Source organism: Scyliorhinus torazame, chromosome 14 (assembly GCF_047496885.1).
Source record: "Scyliorhinus torazame isolate Kashiwa2021f chromosome 14, sScyTor2.1, whole genome shotgun sequence".
Taxonomy (NCBI): Eukaryota; Metazoa; Chordata; class Chondrichthyes; order Carcharhiniformes; family Scyliorhinidae; genus Scyliorhinus; species Scyliorhinus torazame.
The window spans coordinates 200,956,354-200,972,704 of NC_092720.1; the positions used below are offsets into that span (position 1 = coordinate 200,956,354).

The window sequence follows — 16,351 nt, forward strand, 5'->3', positions numbered from 1 at the left end:
GAGATTGGAGGTTATAGGGAACGAACAACTCCATGATCGTCGTGTCATGTGCGGCATTCACAATGATGGGAGGCGAACCTGCTGGACCCAATTCTTTACCTTGTTCCGACGTCTCAATACTTCCCCTTCCACCTTACCATCCCAGGGACATGAGCATGTGGAGAGACCAATGAGAGAGGACCAGCAGCCACAATTGAAGAAAGGCTCTCCTCATTGTAACACTGATGTGGAGATGCCGGCGTTGGACTGGGGTGAGCACAGTAAGAAGTCTTACAACACCAGGTTAAAGTCCAACAGGTTTGTTTTGATGTCACTAGCTTTCGGAGCACTGCTCTTTCCTCAGGTGAATGAAGAGGTATGTTCCAGAAACATATATTTAGACAGATTCAAAGATGCCAGACCAAGCTTGGAATGCGAGCATCAGCAGGTGATTAAATCTTTACAGATCCAGAGATGGGGTAACCCCAGGTTAAAGAGGTGTGAATTGTATCAAGCCAGGACAGTTGGTAGGATTTCGCAGGCCAGGTGGTGGGGGATGAATGTAATGCGACATGAATCCCAGGTCCCAGTTGAGGCCGCACTCATTTGTGCGGAACTTGGCTATAAGCTTCTGCTCGGCGATTCTGCGTTGTTGCGGGTCCTGAAGGCCGCCTTGGAGAACGCTTACCTGGAGATCAGAGGCTGAATGCCCTTGACTGCTGAAGTGTTCCCTGACTGGAAGGGAACATTCCTGCCTGGTGATTGTCGCGCGATGTCCGTTCATTCGTTGTCGCAGCGTCTGCATGGTCTCGCCAATGTACCACGCTTCGGGACATCCTTTCCTGCAGCGTATGAGGTAGGACGCGCAACAACGCAGAATCGCCGAGCAGAAACTTATAGCCAAGTTCCGCACTCATGAGTGCGGCCTCAACCGGGACCTGGGATTCATGTCGCATTACATTCATCCCCCACCATCTGGCCTGCGAAATCCTACCAACTGTCCTGGCTTGGTACAATTCACACCTCTTTAACCTGGGGTTACCCCATCTCTGGATCTGTAAAGATTTAATCACCTGCTAATGCTCGCATTCCAAGCATTGTTTGGCATCTTTGAATCTGTCTATATATATGTTTGTGGAACATACCTCTTCATTCACCTGATGAAGGAGCAGCGCTCCGAAAGCTAGTGACATCGAAACAAACCTGTTGGACTTTAACCTGGTGTTGTAAGACTTCTTACTGTGCTCATTGTAACACGGAAGACCATTCCGTTTTCCCTTTCCTTTCTCTCCATTCCCTTCCCTGTCACTTCCTCGGCCTCACGCGCACCTTCCTTCCTCCCCCTTCTTTGGTATTTCCCTCCCTCCCTCGGTGTTGTGAAGACGTTTTTTGGTGCCGACTGACCATTTTGTCGTTTTTTTTTTTGTCCCAGGTCTGTTCTGCCAACTGGACGATCCGTGCGTCAGTAACCCGTGCCACGAGAACGCAGTCTGCGAGATGAACCCGTTAACAGGACAAGCCATGTGCCAGTGCCCCATGGGCTTCACGGGACTTTCCTGCAGGAAGGACATTGACGAGTGCTCGATGGGTGAGTCTGGATGGGAGTGCTCCCCTGCCCTCAGGCCCCTTGACCCCTGCCTCCCCTCCCCTTTCAAGCCTCCCTCTTGGCATGATCTCCGTGGAGACCAAGAAATAACAAGAAAACCAGCGGACAAGATTTCACTTTTTCGAACTGTCACGATATGCAGACAATGATATACAGACAGGCACAGACAGCAGCTAATGAACACAGAGAACAGGACATGACCAATGAGCAGGCAGGACACTCAGGGGTGGTATCTCACTATAAAAGGCACGAGGCACTCACACTCCGCCTCTTTCCACTGATGAACATCTACAGTGTGAGTCAGGGTGTATGTACAGTATCATACCTCCTGCACGTGGCTAAGAGTCTGGTTCAGTCAGACAGAGTAACCACACTGAGGTTAGCAGAGAGTCAAACTCAAAGAGAACTGTGCCAACTGTGCTACTGGTTCAATAAGTCAGATTGAACTAACTTCGAGGTCTGGAGTATCTTTTGGTTAAAGCTGCATCCAGTTGCAGCCCGTGTTATTCCAGAGTGCATAACACAACAAGAACCATTGCTTTAACAATCAAATTAAAATCAACATAAATTGAACGTGAATTATTCGTCAAGGTATGGTAAACACATATTACAAGTGACACATTAAAGAGCAGATACACCAAAGAGCTCATGGGTTTCCTTGGCAGTCCTCGCCTGGTACATGGCACTGTTCTCAGCCACAAACGCCTTCTGAATTTTCTCAGGTGAAATTCCTGCTCCTTTTCTGTCAGGGTTTAACCGCTGATTCTTACCCAATAGGCACTCCCAAACCAAAACACGATCCATGGGCATGGTCGTCACCGCAATTGTGCACATTTCCCAGAACATCCTCAGCACTTTACACAGCGTAGATTCACCAGAAACCCTTGTGGCCAAACTCTCGGTAACAGCATTGTACAGTCAGTGCTGGTTGCAGTCAGACGGGGCAGGGGGCAGTGTTAAATTGCGTGTGCGCAGGTTTACGGATATCAAAAAATGTAACATCCTGGATTTTAGACGGGAAGGTGGCGGGGGGGGAATCTCCATCAGAAGCCCCTTTCTGACTGGGGGCATACTCCACTCAAGGAGTGGGCACCTCCTGAACTGCCCCCTCCCCCCCCACCCCCACACCCAGCCAGTAAATCAATTGCCCCCTTTGTGGCCCCACATAGGAGCCCCCTACCCTTCCCTCCCCTGGACTCCTACCCCTTACCTGGCCCGCTTGCCCCCCTGCACTGAGTCTCTGGCATGTCACTGCAGTACCTCGTCCGGCCACTGGAGGACTAAAGCCCCCACCTGCGACCAATCAATGCCCACGGGAGTGTAAAATGGCAGTGGGCCTGCAGGAGCCGGCAGGGGCGTGCTCCCTGCTACCTCTCCGGGGTGACGGGTGTCGAGCCCCCACAATCCGAAAAAAAAAAAAACGGGCTCAGAAGTTCCTGTTTCAATTACTGTTTGCCTAGAAACCTGACGGTGTCCAGTTACCCTGTCAGCTAGGGTAGGCCCTCCCCAAATATTAGCTTGGACACCATGGATTTAACCAAACTCTGCTCTCTGTCTCTCTGCCGGTGCTCCGCTTTAACCCTTTGACTGCTGAGATCAGTCGTACAACAGGGCCTTAATGTAAATTAGCAAGCTGTAGGTGTGCATGGGTTGGGTGGGTGAAGCTAGAGTACAGCTCCCGCTCAACAACATGCCCAAATGCCTGTCACAGGAGCCCAGTTGCTACACTGCCACACTGCTTTCCCCACACCGGCATTCCTATAGCCCCTCAGCGGAATGTGGGACAGCTCTGTCCATGGACCGATTGGATTAGGACAGATAAACTCAGTTGTCCAGGACGCTGACAGCCAGATGGTGAGGGTGAATAGAGCAACATCGGTGCAGTGTAGGCGATTCTGCTCCTCTGCCATTTAAATTCAACATGGCTGATCTTCAACGTCAAATCATCTTCCCTCACTTTCCCCATTGGTATCTAGAAATCTATTGCTCTCTGCCGTGAACATACTCAATGGCAGGAATTCTCCGGCCACTGCGGTTCACTTTTCCCGCCGGCAGCGCACCCCTCGCCGCCTGTGGGGTTTCTGGTGGCGTGGGTCAGCTTCAATGGGAAATTCCATTGACAAGCGGCGAGAGAAGGAGAATCCCGCTGCCAGCGAACAGCGCGTTGCCAAGAAACACGGGGCTGGGGAGCCGGAGAGACCCGCCCAATGACTGAGCCCCTTCTCAGCACTTTGCAATAGAGAATTCCCAGGATTCATCACCATCTGACTAAACACTTGGGCCGGGATTCTTTGATCCTGCGGCTAAGTGTTGACGCCGTCGTAAACGCCGGAGCGTTTTACGCCGGTGTCAACAGGCCCCTAGGATCAGCGTTCCTGCGCCGCACAGGGGGCCAGCTCGGCACTGGAGAGGCTCACGCTGCGCCAGCTGCCGATACTGGCGTCAGAACGGGCGCCGCGGGTCCGCGCATGCGCGCTACGGCCAGCGCGACTTTGCGCATGCACATGGGTTGCCTTCTCCGCGCCGGCCCCGGCGCAACATGGCGGAGAGCTACAGGGGCCCGACGCGGAGGGACATGGGCCCCCACCAGGATAAGCCTGCCCGCCGATCGGTAGGCCCCAATCGTGGGCCAGGCCACAGTGGAGGCCCCCCCCCGCGGAGTCGGATCCCCCTTCCCACCCCCCACTAGGTCACCCCCCGCACCATGAACGCCGAGCTCTTGCCGGGTGGGACCACACGTGAACGGCGCCGGCCGGACTCGGCCTATCTCAGCGGGCACCTGGCCCACCGCGCGCGGAGAATCGCCGGGGGGGGCCGCATAGAGCCCGGTGACCGGAGAATCGGCGGACCCGCGGCGGGGTGGCGTCGGGGTCGGAAAATCCCACCCATGGCTTCTCATCCTGGTCGTAAATAGCCTCCCAGTCTAAATCTGAGACTGTGCCCCCTGCGTCTCGAATCCCCCACAGCCATGCAAAATATCCTTCCCATATCTACCCTCTCGAGCCCTCTCACAATTTTGCACAATTCAATGAGATCTCCTCGCATTTTTCTCAACTCTATCCAGGCCTCAGCGACTCAATCCTATCACACTATCGGGGTGTGCTGGACAATGTAGGAAATCCAGCAGCTGATTCATGCACAGCAAGATCCCACAAGCTACAATGTAAATATGACCAGATGATCAGTTTTTGTGATGTTGGCTAAATGACAAATATCAAGTCAGGACAGCAGGGAGAACTCATGGCACTGCGTTAAAACAGTGTCAGTGGGATCACTTACTGCCACTTCAGAGGCACGTGTAGCCCTGGCTACACCTCAACCATTAGAATCTCCAACAGAGCAATACATTCACAAAATTGAACATCTGACAGCGCAGCACTCCCTCAGTACTGACCCTCTGACAGTGCAGCACTCCCTCAGTACTGACCCTCTGACAGTGCAGCACTCCCTCAGTACTGACCCTCTGACAGTGCAGCACTGCCTCAGTACTGACCCTCTGACAGTGCAGCACTCCCTCAGTACTGACTCTCTGACAGTGCAGCACTCCCTCAGTACTGACCCTCTGACAGTGCAGCACTCCCTCAGTACTGACCCTCTGACAGTGCAGCACTCTCTCAGTACTGACCCTCTGACAGTGCAGCATTCTCTCAGTACTGACCCTCTGACAGTGCAGCACTCCCTCAGTACTGACCCTCTGACAGTGCAGCACTCTCTCAGTACTGACCCTCTGACAGTGCAGCACTCTCTCAGTACTGACCCTCTGACAGTGCAGCACTCCCTCAGTACTGACCCTCTGACAGTGCAGCACTCCCTCAGTACTGACCCTCTGACAGCAGCTCTCTCTCAGTGCTGACCCTCTGACAGTGCAGCACTCCCTCAGTACTGACCCTCTGACAGTGCAGCACTCCCTCAGTACTGACCCTCTGACAGTGCAGCTCTCCCTCAGTACTGACCCTCTAACAGTGCAGCACTCCCTCAGTACTGCCCGTCTGACAGTGCAGCACTCCCTCAGTACTGACCCTCTGACAGTGCAGCACTCCCTCAGCACTGACCCTCTGACAGTGCAGCACTCCCTCAGTACTGACCCTCTGACAGTGCAGCACTCCCTCAGCACTGACCCTCTGACAGTGCAGCACTCCCTCAGTACTGACCCTCTGACAGTACAACACTCCTTCAGTACTGACCCTCTGACAGTGCAGTACTCCCTCAGTGCAGACACTCTGACTGTGCAGTACTCCCTCTGTGCTGACACTCTGACAGTGCAGCACTCCTTCAGTACAGACCTTCTAACTGTGCAGTACTCCCTCAGTGCTGACACTCTGACTGTGCAGCACTCCCTCAGTACTGACCCTCTGACAGTGTAGCACTCCCTCAGCTCTGACCCTCTGACAGTGCAGCACTCCCTCAGTACTGACCCTCTGGCAGTGTAGCACCTCAAAAGTACTGACCCTCTGACAGTACAGCACTCCTTCAGTACTGACCCTCTGACAGTGCAGTACTCCCTCAGTGCTGACACTCTGACTGTGCAGCACTCCCTCAGTACTGACCCTCTGACAGTGCTGCCCTCTCTCAGTACTGACCCTCTGACAGTGCAGCACTCCCTCAGTACAGACCTTCTAACAGTGCAGTACTCCCTCAGTCCTGACCCTCTGACAGTGTAGCACTCCCTCAGCTCTGACCCTCTGACAGTGCAGCACTCCCTCAGTACTGACCCTCTGGCAGTGTAGCACCTCAAAAGTACTGACCCTCTGACAGTACAGCACTCCTTCAGTACTGACCCTCTGACAGTGCAGTACTCCCTCAGTGCTGACACTCTGACTGTGCAGCACTCCCTCAGTACTGACCCTCTGACAGTGCTGCCCTCTCTCAGTACTGACCTTCTGACAGTGCAGCACTCCCTCAGTACAGACCTTCTAACAGTGCAGTACTCCCTCAGTGCTGACACTCTGACTGTGCAGCACTCCCTCAGTACTGACCCTCTGACAGTGCAGCACTCCCTCAGTACTGACCCTCTGGCAGTGTAGCACCTCAAAAGTACTGACCCTCTGACAGTACAGCACTCCTTCAGTACTGACCCTCTGACAGTGCAGTACTCCCTCAGTGCTGACACTCTGACTGTGAAGCACTCCCTCAGTACTGACCCTCTGACAGTGCTGCCCTCTCTCAGTACTGACCCTCTGACAGTGCAGCACTCCCTCAGTACAGACCTTCTAACAGTGCAGTACTCCCTCAGTCCTGACACTCTGACTGTGCAGCACTCCCTCAGTACTGACCCTCTGACAGTGCTGCTCTCTCTCAGTACTGACCTTCTGACAGTGCAGTACTCCCTCAGTGCTGACACTCTGACTGTGCAGCACTCCCTCAGTACTGACCCTCTGACAGTGTAGCACTCCCTCAGCTCTGACCCTCTGACAGTGCAGCACTCCCTCAGTACTGACCCTCTGGCAGTGTAGCACCTCAAAAGTACTGACCCTCTGACAGTACAGCACTCCTTCAGTACTGACCCTCTGACAGTGCAGTACTCCCTCAGTGCTGACACTCTGACTGTGCAGCACTCCCTCAGTACTGACCCTCTGACAGTGCTGCCCTCCCTCAGTACAGACCTTCTAACTGTGCAGTACTCCCTCAGTGCTGACACTCTGACTGTGCAGCACTCCCTCAGTACTGACCCTCTGACAGTGTAGCACTCCCTCAGCTCTGACCCTCTGACAGTGCAGCACTCCCTCAGTACTGACCCTCTGGCAGTGTAGCACCTCAAAAGTACTGACCCTCTGACAGTACAGCACTCCTTCAGTACTGACCCTCTGACAGTGCAGTACTCCCTCAGTGCTGACACTCTGACTGTGCAGCACTCCCTCAGTACTGACCCTCTGACAGTGCTGCTCTCTCTCAGTACTGACCTTCTGACAGTGCAGTACTCCCTCAGTGCTGACACTCTGACTGTGCAGCACTCCCTCAGTACTGACCCTCTGACAGTGTAGCACTCCCTCAGCTCTGACCCTCTGACAGTGCAGCACTCCCTCAGTACTGACCCTCTGGCAGTGTAGCACCTCAAAAGTACTGACCCTCTGACAGTACAGCACTCCTTCAGTACTGACCCTCTGACAGTGCAGTACTCCCTCAGTGCTGACACTCTGACTGTGCAGCACTCCCTCAGTACTGACCCTCTGACAGTGCTGCCCTCTCTCAGTACTGACCTTCTGACAGTGCAGCACTCCCTCAGTACAGACCTTCTAACAGTGCAGTACTCCCTCAGTGCTGACACTCTGACTGTGCAGCACTCCCTCAGTACTGACCCTCTGACAGTGCAGCACTCCCTCAGTACAGACCTTCTAACAATGCAGTACTCCCTCAGTGCTGACACTCTGACAGTGCTGCTCTCTCTCAGTACTGACCTTCTGACAGTGCAGCTCTCCCTCAGTACTGACCCTCTGACAGTGTAGCACTCCCTCAGCTCTGACCCTCTGACAGTGCAGCACTCCCTCAGTACTGACCCTCTGGCAGTGTAGCACCTCAAAAGTACTGACCCTCTGACAGTGCAGCACTCCCTCAGTACTGACGCTCAGACAGTGCAGCACTCCCTCAGTGCTGACTCTCTGACTGTGCAGCACTCCCTCAGTACTGACCCTCTGACAGTGCAGCACTCCCTCAGTACTGACCCTCTGGCAGTGTAGCACCTCAAAAGTACTGACCCTCTGACAGTGCAGCACTCCCTCAGTACTGACCCTCTGACAGTGTAGCACTCCCTCAGCACTGACCCTCTGACAGTGCAGCACTCCCTCAGTACTGACACTCTGACAGTGCAGCGCTCCCTCAGTACTGAACCTCTGACAGTGTAGCACCCCAACAGTAGTGACCCTCTGACAGTACAACAGTCCCTCAGTACTGACCCTCTGACAGTGCAGCACTCCCTCAGTACTGACCCTCTGACAGTGTAGCACCCCAACAGTAGTGACCCTCTGACAGTGCAGCACTCCCTCAGTACTGACCCTCTGACAGTACAACAGTCCCTCAGTACTGACTCTCTGACAGTGTAGCACCCCAAAAGTACTGACCCTCTGACAGTGCAGCACACCCTCAGTACTGAACCTCTGACAGTGTAGCACCCCAACAGTACTGACCCTCTGACAGTGCAGCACTCCCTCAGTACTGACCCTCTGACAGTGCAGCACTCCCTCAGTACTGACCCTCTGACAGTGTAGCACCCCAACAGTACTGACCCTCTAACAGTGCAGCACTCCAACAGTACTGCCCTGCTGGCAATGCGCAGTACAGCATCCCTCGATACTGTTCCTCCAACAGTGCAGCATTCATTCACTATTACCTCCCTAACAGTGCAGCATGCCCTCAGAATTATCCCTCTGACAGTGCAGCATCATTCAATACAGTCCCTTCGACAGTGCATCACTCTTTCAGCACTGTCCCTGTGATAATGCAGCACTCTGTCAGTGTGACACTGGGAGTATCATCTTAGATTATGTGTCCGCCACTGGAACGACTACAACCTGCACCCTTTTGTGTCAAGGTTACTGTGCTACCCACTGAAGCACAGCTGACACATATGTGGTCATATGGAATGTGGCTCTATTCTGTACGTTGCACATTTCCCTTAACCAAACATTGTAGTTTTCATATTTTGATGACCAGATTCAAGCTGGTTAACCTGATGGTGAGATTGAATGCTCTTTCCTGAGTACTGAGGTCACAAAATGGGGAGAATCCTGTTATCATGACTTCTCTCGCCCTTAACAGCACGTTTAAAACAGCCTAACACTGTTATTTTCCGGAATCTTCCTGGGCAGATGCCAACCCCTGTGAACTGAATGGCCGATGCGAGAACAACGTGGGCTCCTTCGAGTGTCGGTGCCTGGCGGGATACACGGGCGCACGTTGTGAACTGGACATCAATGAGTGCCGGTCGAATCCATGCCGGAATGAGGCGACATGCCTGGATCAGATTGGCGAGTTTAAGTGCATTTGCATGGCGGGTAAGATCGCAACCTGCATGGGTGGGTGAAAGTCACAATATGCACCAGCAGGTGATTCACATTCTGCATTCACGGGTATCTTCACAACCTGCATGGATAGGTAATGTCACAATCTGCATGGCGGGTAATGTCACAATCTATATGGCCGGTGAGGTCACAATCTACATGGGTGGGTAAGGTCACAATCTGCATGGGCAGTGAGATCACAATCTACATGGGCAGTGAGATCACAATCTACATGGGCAGTGAGGTCACAATCTGCATGGGCAGTGAGATCACAATCTACATGGGCAGTGAGATCACAATCTGCATGGGCAGTGAGATCACAATCTGCATGGGCAGTGAGATCACAATCTACATGGGCAGTGAGATCACAATCTGCATGGGCAGTGAGGTCACAATCTAAATGGGCGGGTAAGGTCACAATCTACATGGGCAGTGAGGTCAAAATCTACATGGGCAGTGAGGTCACAATCTAAATGGGCGGGTAAGGTCACTATCTACATGGGCAGTGAGATCACAATCTACATGGGCAGTGAGATCACAATCTACATGGGCAGTGAGGTCAAAATCTACATGGGCAGTGAGGTCACAATCGAAATGGGCGGGTAAGGTCACTATCTACATGGGCAGTGAGGTCACAATCTACATGGGCAGTGAGATCACAATCTACATGGGCAGTGAGATCACAATCTACATGGGCAGTGAGGTCAAAATCTACATGGGCAGTGAGGTCACAATCTAAATGGGCGGGTAAGGTCACTATCTACATGGGCAGTGAGATCACAATCTACATGGGCAGTGAGGTCACAATCTGCATGGGCAGTGAAGTCACAATCTAAATGGGCAGTGAGGTCACAATCTGCATGGGCAGTGAGGTCACAATCTAAATGGGCAGTGAGGTCACAATCTGCATGGGCAGTGAGGTCACAATCTAAATGGGCGGGTAAGGTCACAATCTACATGGGCAGTGAGGTCAAAATCTACATGGGCAGTGAGGTCACAATCTAAATGGGTGGGTAAGGTCACTATCTACATGGGCAGTGAGGTCACAATCTGCATGGGCAGTGAGGTCACAATCTAAATGGGCAGTGAGGTCACAATCTAAATGGGCAGTGAGATCACAATCTACATGGGCAGTGAGGTCACAATCTGCATGGGCAGTGAGGTCACAATCTAAATGGGCAGTGAGGTCACAATCTAAATGGGCGGGTATGGTCACAATCTACATGGGTGGGTAAGGTCACTATCTGCATGGGCAGTGAGATAACAATCTGCATGGGCAGTGAGATCGCAATCTACATGGGCAGTGAGGTCACAATCTGCATGGGCAGTGAGGTCACAATCTACATTGGCAGTGAGGTCACAATCTACATGGGTGGGTAAGGTCACAATCTACATGGGCAGTGAGGTCACAATCTACATGGGCGGGTAAGGTCACAATCTACATGGGCAGTGAGGTCACAATCTAAATGGGCGGGTAAGGTCACAATCTACATGGGTGGGTAAGGTCACTATCTGCATGGGCAGTGAGATAACAATCTACATGGGCAGTGAGGTCACAATCTGCATGGGCAGTGAGGTCACAATCTACATTGGCAGTGAGGTCACAATCTAAATGGGCAGTGAGATCACAATCTACATGGGCAGTGAGATCGCAATCTACATGGGCAGTGAGGTCACAATCTGCATGGGCAGTGAGGTCACAATCTACATTGGCAGTGAGGTCACAATCTAAATGGGCAGTGAGATCACAATCTACATGGGCAGTGAGATCGCAATCTACATGGGCAGTGAGATCGCAATCTACATGGGCAGTGAGGTCACAATCTGCATGGGCAGTGAGGTCACAATTTACATTGGCAGTGAGGTCACAATCTAAATGGGCAGTGAGGTCACAATCTGCATGGGCGGTGAGGTCACAATCCGCATGGGCGGTGAGGTCACAATCTACATGGGCAGTGAGGTCACAATCTGCATGGGCGGTGAGGTCACAATCCGCATGGGCGGTGAGGTCACAATCTGCATGGGTGGTGAGGTCAGAATCTCCACCGGCAGTGAGGCCACAACCTGCATGTGTGTATAAGGTCACAATCTGCATAGGTGGTGAGATTACAATCTGCATGGATAGTGAGGTCACAATCCGCATGGGCGGTGAGATCACACTCTGCAAAGGCGGCGAGGTCACAATCTGCATGGGCGGTGAGGTCACAACCTGCATGGGCGATGAGGTCACAATCCGCATGGGAGGTGAGGTCACAATCCACATGGGTGGCGAGGTCACAATCTGCATGGGCAGTGAGGTCACAATCTGCATGGGCGATGAGGTCACAATCCGCATGGGCGGTGAGGTCACAATCTGCATGGGTGGTGAGGTCACAATCTGCATGTGTCGTGAGGTCATAATCTGCCTGGGTGGTGAGGTCACAATCTACATGATCAGTGAGGTCACAATCTGCATGGGCGGTGAGGTCACAATCTACATGGGCAGTGAGGTCACAATCTACATGGGTGGGTGATTCACAATCTGCATGGGCGGTGAGGTCACAATCTGCATGGGTGGGTGATTCACAATCTGCAAGGGCGGTGAGGTCACAATCTACATGGGCAGTGAGATCACAATCTAGTTGGGTGGTTGATTCATAATGTGCATGGACGGTGAGGTCACAATCTGCATGGGCGGTGAGGTCACAATCTACATGGGCAGTGAGGTCACAATCTACATGGGTGGGTGATTCACAATCTGCAAGGGCGGTGAGGTCACAATCTACATGGGCAGTGAGATCACAATCTAGTTGGGTGGTTGATTCATAATGTGCATGGACGGTGAGGTCACAATCTGCATGGGCGGTGAGGTCACAATCTACATGGGCAGTGAGGTCACAATCTACATGGGTGGGTGATTCACAATCTGCAAGGGCGGTGAGGTCACAATCTACATGGGCAGTGAGATCACAATCTAGTTGGGTGGTTGATTCATAATGTGCATGGACGGTGAGGTCACAATCTGCATGGGTGGTGAGGTCACAATCTGCATGGGCGGTGAGGCATAATCCAAAGTTGCGGTGAGGTCACAATCTCCATGGGCGGTGAGGTCACAAACTGCATGGGCGGTGAGGTCACAAACTGCATGGGCAGTGAGGACACAATCTGCATGGGCGGGAAAGGTCACAAACTACATAGGAGGGTATGGTTACATTCTGCATGGGCGGTGAGGTCAATATCTGCATGGGCAGGTAAGGGCACAGCTTCATTGTTTACTTTGTGGACCATTTCTGGGAGAAACATATCTGGCTTTGCTGATGACTCTGGTAAATGATATGCCAGACTGGGAGAGGTGACAGGTTCCCTGCCGTTCCCTAAAGAGTGAGAGTCATCTGGCTGGGTTGTCACGATGATCTCCACTGACCCGTTTGTCCTGGTGTAGGCCCAGATGTCACCAGTTTATTGAAGTGGGCTGCAATACTTACCAATTTGGAATTCAAACCATTCTCTCTCCAATTGGCTCGGGGGTGAGTCAATGGTGGGGGGGGGGGGGGAGAGGGGGATGAGGTGAATGGAGCAATGGAGGCCATGTGATGAAGCCTTCAGGATTAGGCCTGGGTATGGTTGGAAATCCCAGAGCAGAGCTGACAATGCCCTGCAGTGAATATTTAAACGTTTTCATGGGATGTGTGTGTTGCTGGCAGGGCCAGCCTTTCTTTCCCATCCCGAATTTTCCTTGTGCTATGTGGTCTGCTGGAACATTTCAGTGGACAGTTAAGAATCAACCACATTGGGGCAGCACGGTGGCGCAGTGGGTTAGCACTGCTGCCTCACGGTACCGAGGTCCCAGGTTCGATCCCGGCTCTAGGTCACAGAGTTTGCACATTCTCCCCATGTTTGCGTGGGTTTCGCCCCCACATCCCAAAGATGTGCAGGCCAGGTGGATTGGCCACGCTAAATTGCCCCTTAATTGGAAAAAATGAATTGGGCACTCTAAATTTTTTTTTTTAAAAAAGGATCAACATTGGTGGGCGTCTGGAGCCACGAGTAGGCCAGACCGGGTAAGGAAGGCAGATTTCCTCTGGGGACATTAGTCAACCAGATAGGTTTTTTCAACAATGGATTACAGTTGGTGAGCTATTGACTAACTTTTATTTTAATATTCCATGTATATTAGTTAACTGAATATAAATCCCTGGGTGATTTGAGCCCATGTCCCCAGAGCATGAATGAAATGAAATGAAAATCGCTTATTGTCACAAGTAGGCTTCGAATGAAGTTACTGTGAAAAGCCCCTAGTCGCCACATTCCGGCGCCTGTTCGGGGAGGCTGGTATGGGAATTGAACCGTGCTGCTGGCCTGCCTTGGTCTGCTTTAAAAGCCAGCTATTTAGCCCAATGTGCTAAACCAGAACTTGAGCTTCTGGATTATGAACACAGTTGACATCACCACCACACTCCCCAATCATCCTAATGGTGGTGTCAAAGGGTATTGGATGAAGGTGATTAAAATGGAGTGGAGATTAGCCATGGACTCATTGAATGGAGGAGCAGGCGGGAGAGGGGCCGAATGGCCTCCACCATTTGCTAATGTCACTGCTGCCGGTGATTTGAGGCACTGACCTGTGTATCCGTGCTTACACTCACAGCGGCAAGCATTGACCGCTCTGCACCTCACTGCTATCGCACGGGTTGGAAAGACACTCATTGACATCACCTGTGCACCGTTTCCCAAAGTAGCCGCCCCGCAAGTCGCAGGTGTAGCCGGCCGATCAGCCATGGTCACCATTTCGGAGACTAGTCTATATTCCAGATTGATGTCCCCTGACCATTGCGCTTGGATTATTCGTCCAGTAACATGACAAATATGTGACCGTCTCCCTCCCCACCCCCCCGTCAACCTTGTCCCATCTTCCCTCAGGTTACGAAGGCCTGTTCTGCGAGATCAACAGTGACGAATGCCTGAGTAACCCCTGCCTGAACAGCGCCATATGCCAGGACCTTGTGAATGGTGTGCTCTGCCAGTGCCTTCTAGGTAAGGAATGTGCAACATTGGGCAATGCCCTCAGACCCAATTAAAGGATGGAAGAAAGTTAGAACTCGCATTCCCTCATGGCGCCATCATGAAATAACGCAAAATACGTCACAGCTATTGACATAAATATTTTTAGAGTTTATGAAATGTTATTCTTAGGGCTGCTGGTAGGCCAGTAGTTTATTGGACAACCTTAAGAAGGTGGTAGTGAGCTGCCTTCTTGAACAGCTGTAGTCCATATGGTGTAGGTGCACCCACAGTGCTGTTAGGGAGGGAGTTCCGGAGGATCACCGCCGCGGTATTGACCTAGCGACAGTGAAGGAACAATGTTCTATTTCCAATTCAATATGGTGTGTGGCTTGGAGGGGACTTCCAGGTGGTAGTGTTTCTCTGTGTCTAGTGGACAGAGTGCATGTTTGTGGAAAGGGTGCTAATCAAGTGCGGCAGCAGTACCCTATTGGTGTCGAGCTTCTTGAGTGTTGTTGGAGCCGTACTCCCAGGCAAGTGGAGAGCATTCCATCACACTCCTGACTTGTGCCTTGTAGATGGTGGACGGACTTTGGGGAGTCAAGAGATGAGTTACTCACCGTAGAATATCTCGGGCGAAATTCTCCGTAATCGGCGCGATGTCCGCCGACCGGCGGCAAAAACGGCGCAAATCAGTCCGGCATCGGCCGCCCCAGAGTTGCGGAATCCTCCGCATCTTGACTAGCTGAGCCCTAACCTTGAGGGGCTAGGCCCGCGTCGGACTGATTTCCGCCCCGCCAGCTGGCGCGGAAATGACATTGCCGGGCAGCGCATGCGCTGGAGCGTCAGCGGCTGCTCACGGCATCCCCGCGCATGCGCAGTGGAGGGGGTCTCTTCCGCCTCCGCCATAGTGGAGACCATGGCGAAGGCGGAAGGTAAAGAGTGCCCCCACGGCACAGGCCCGCCCGCGGATCGGTGGGCCCCGATCGCGGGCCAGGCCACCGTGGGGGCACCCTCCGGGGCCAGATCGCCCCGCACCCCCCCCCCCAGGACCCCGGAGCCCGCCCGCGCCGCCTTGTCCCGCCGGTAAGAGAGGTGGTTTAATCCACGCCGGCGGGACAGGCATTCCAGCAGCGGGACTTCGGCCCATTCGGGCCGGAGAATCGCCAGGGTGGGGGGGGGCGCCAACCGGCGCGGCACGATTCCCGCCCCCGCCGAATATCCGGTGCCGGAGAATTCGGCAACCGGCGGGGGCGGGTTTCACGCCAGCCCCCGGCGATTTTCCGACCCGGCGGGGGGTCGGAGAATCCCCCCCTCGTCTTTGACCCAGCCTTGTAGATACAATGGCCGGGATTCTCCGATCCCGCGCCGGGTCGGAGAATCGCTGGGGGGGATGGGGGGGCACGAGAATCGCGCCACACAGCTCCGACGCTGGCCCATCGATTCTCCGGTGCCGATTCTCGGGCGCCCGCGGGATCACTGCCGCGCCGGTCGGTGGCAGTTGAAAGCGGACCACCTGTTGACTCTCCGAGCCTCGGCGGGCACTCGGCCTAGTCCCACCGGCGTGGGTTGCATGTGGTCCCACCCGGTGGGACCTCAGAGTTCTGGCTGTGGGGCAGTCCTGGTGGGGGGGGCGGTGGGAGCCGACTCCAGGGGGCCTCCACAGTGGCCTGGCCCATGATCGGGGCCTACCGATCGGCGGGCGGGCTAGTTCCAGGGGCGGGGGGCCTGTGTTCCTCCGCGCCGGCCGTGGCGCGCATGTGCGGACCCGCACCACGCTTTCGAGCCCCGG

At 53.6% G+C, this 16,351-nt stretch overlaps 1 protein-coding gene across 1 annotated transcript in view; it reads left to right on the forward strand.

Annotated features, from left to right (window-relative positions):
• LOC140390348 (uncharacterized) overlaps positions 1 to 16,351 on the forward strand; it is a 222,817-nt gene that overhangs the window by 72,105 nt on the left and 134,361 nt on the right. Inside the window, exons 7-9 of the mRNA XM_072475420.1 lie at positions 1,412 to 1,567; positions 9,388 to 9,573; positions 14,479 to 14,592. Of these exons, the coding sequence (XP_072331521.1) occupies positions 1,412 to 1,567; positions 9,388 to 9,573; positions 14,479 to 14,592 (456 nt within the window). The remainder of the gene's footprint in view (positions 1 to 1,411; positions 1,568 to 9,387; positions 9,574 to 14,478; positions 14,593 to 16,351) is intronic.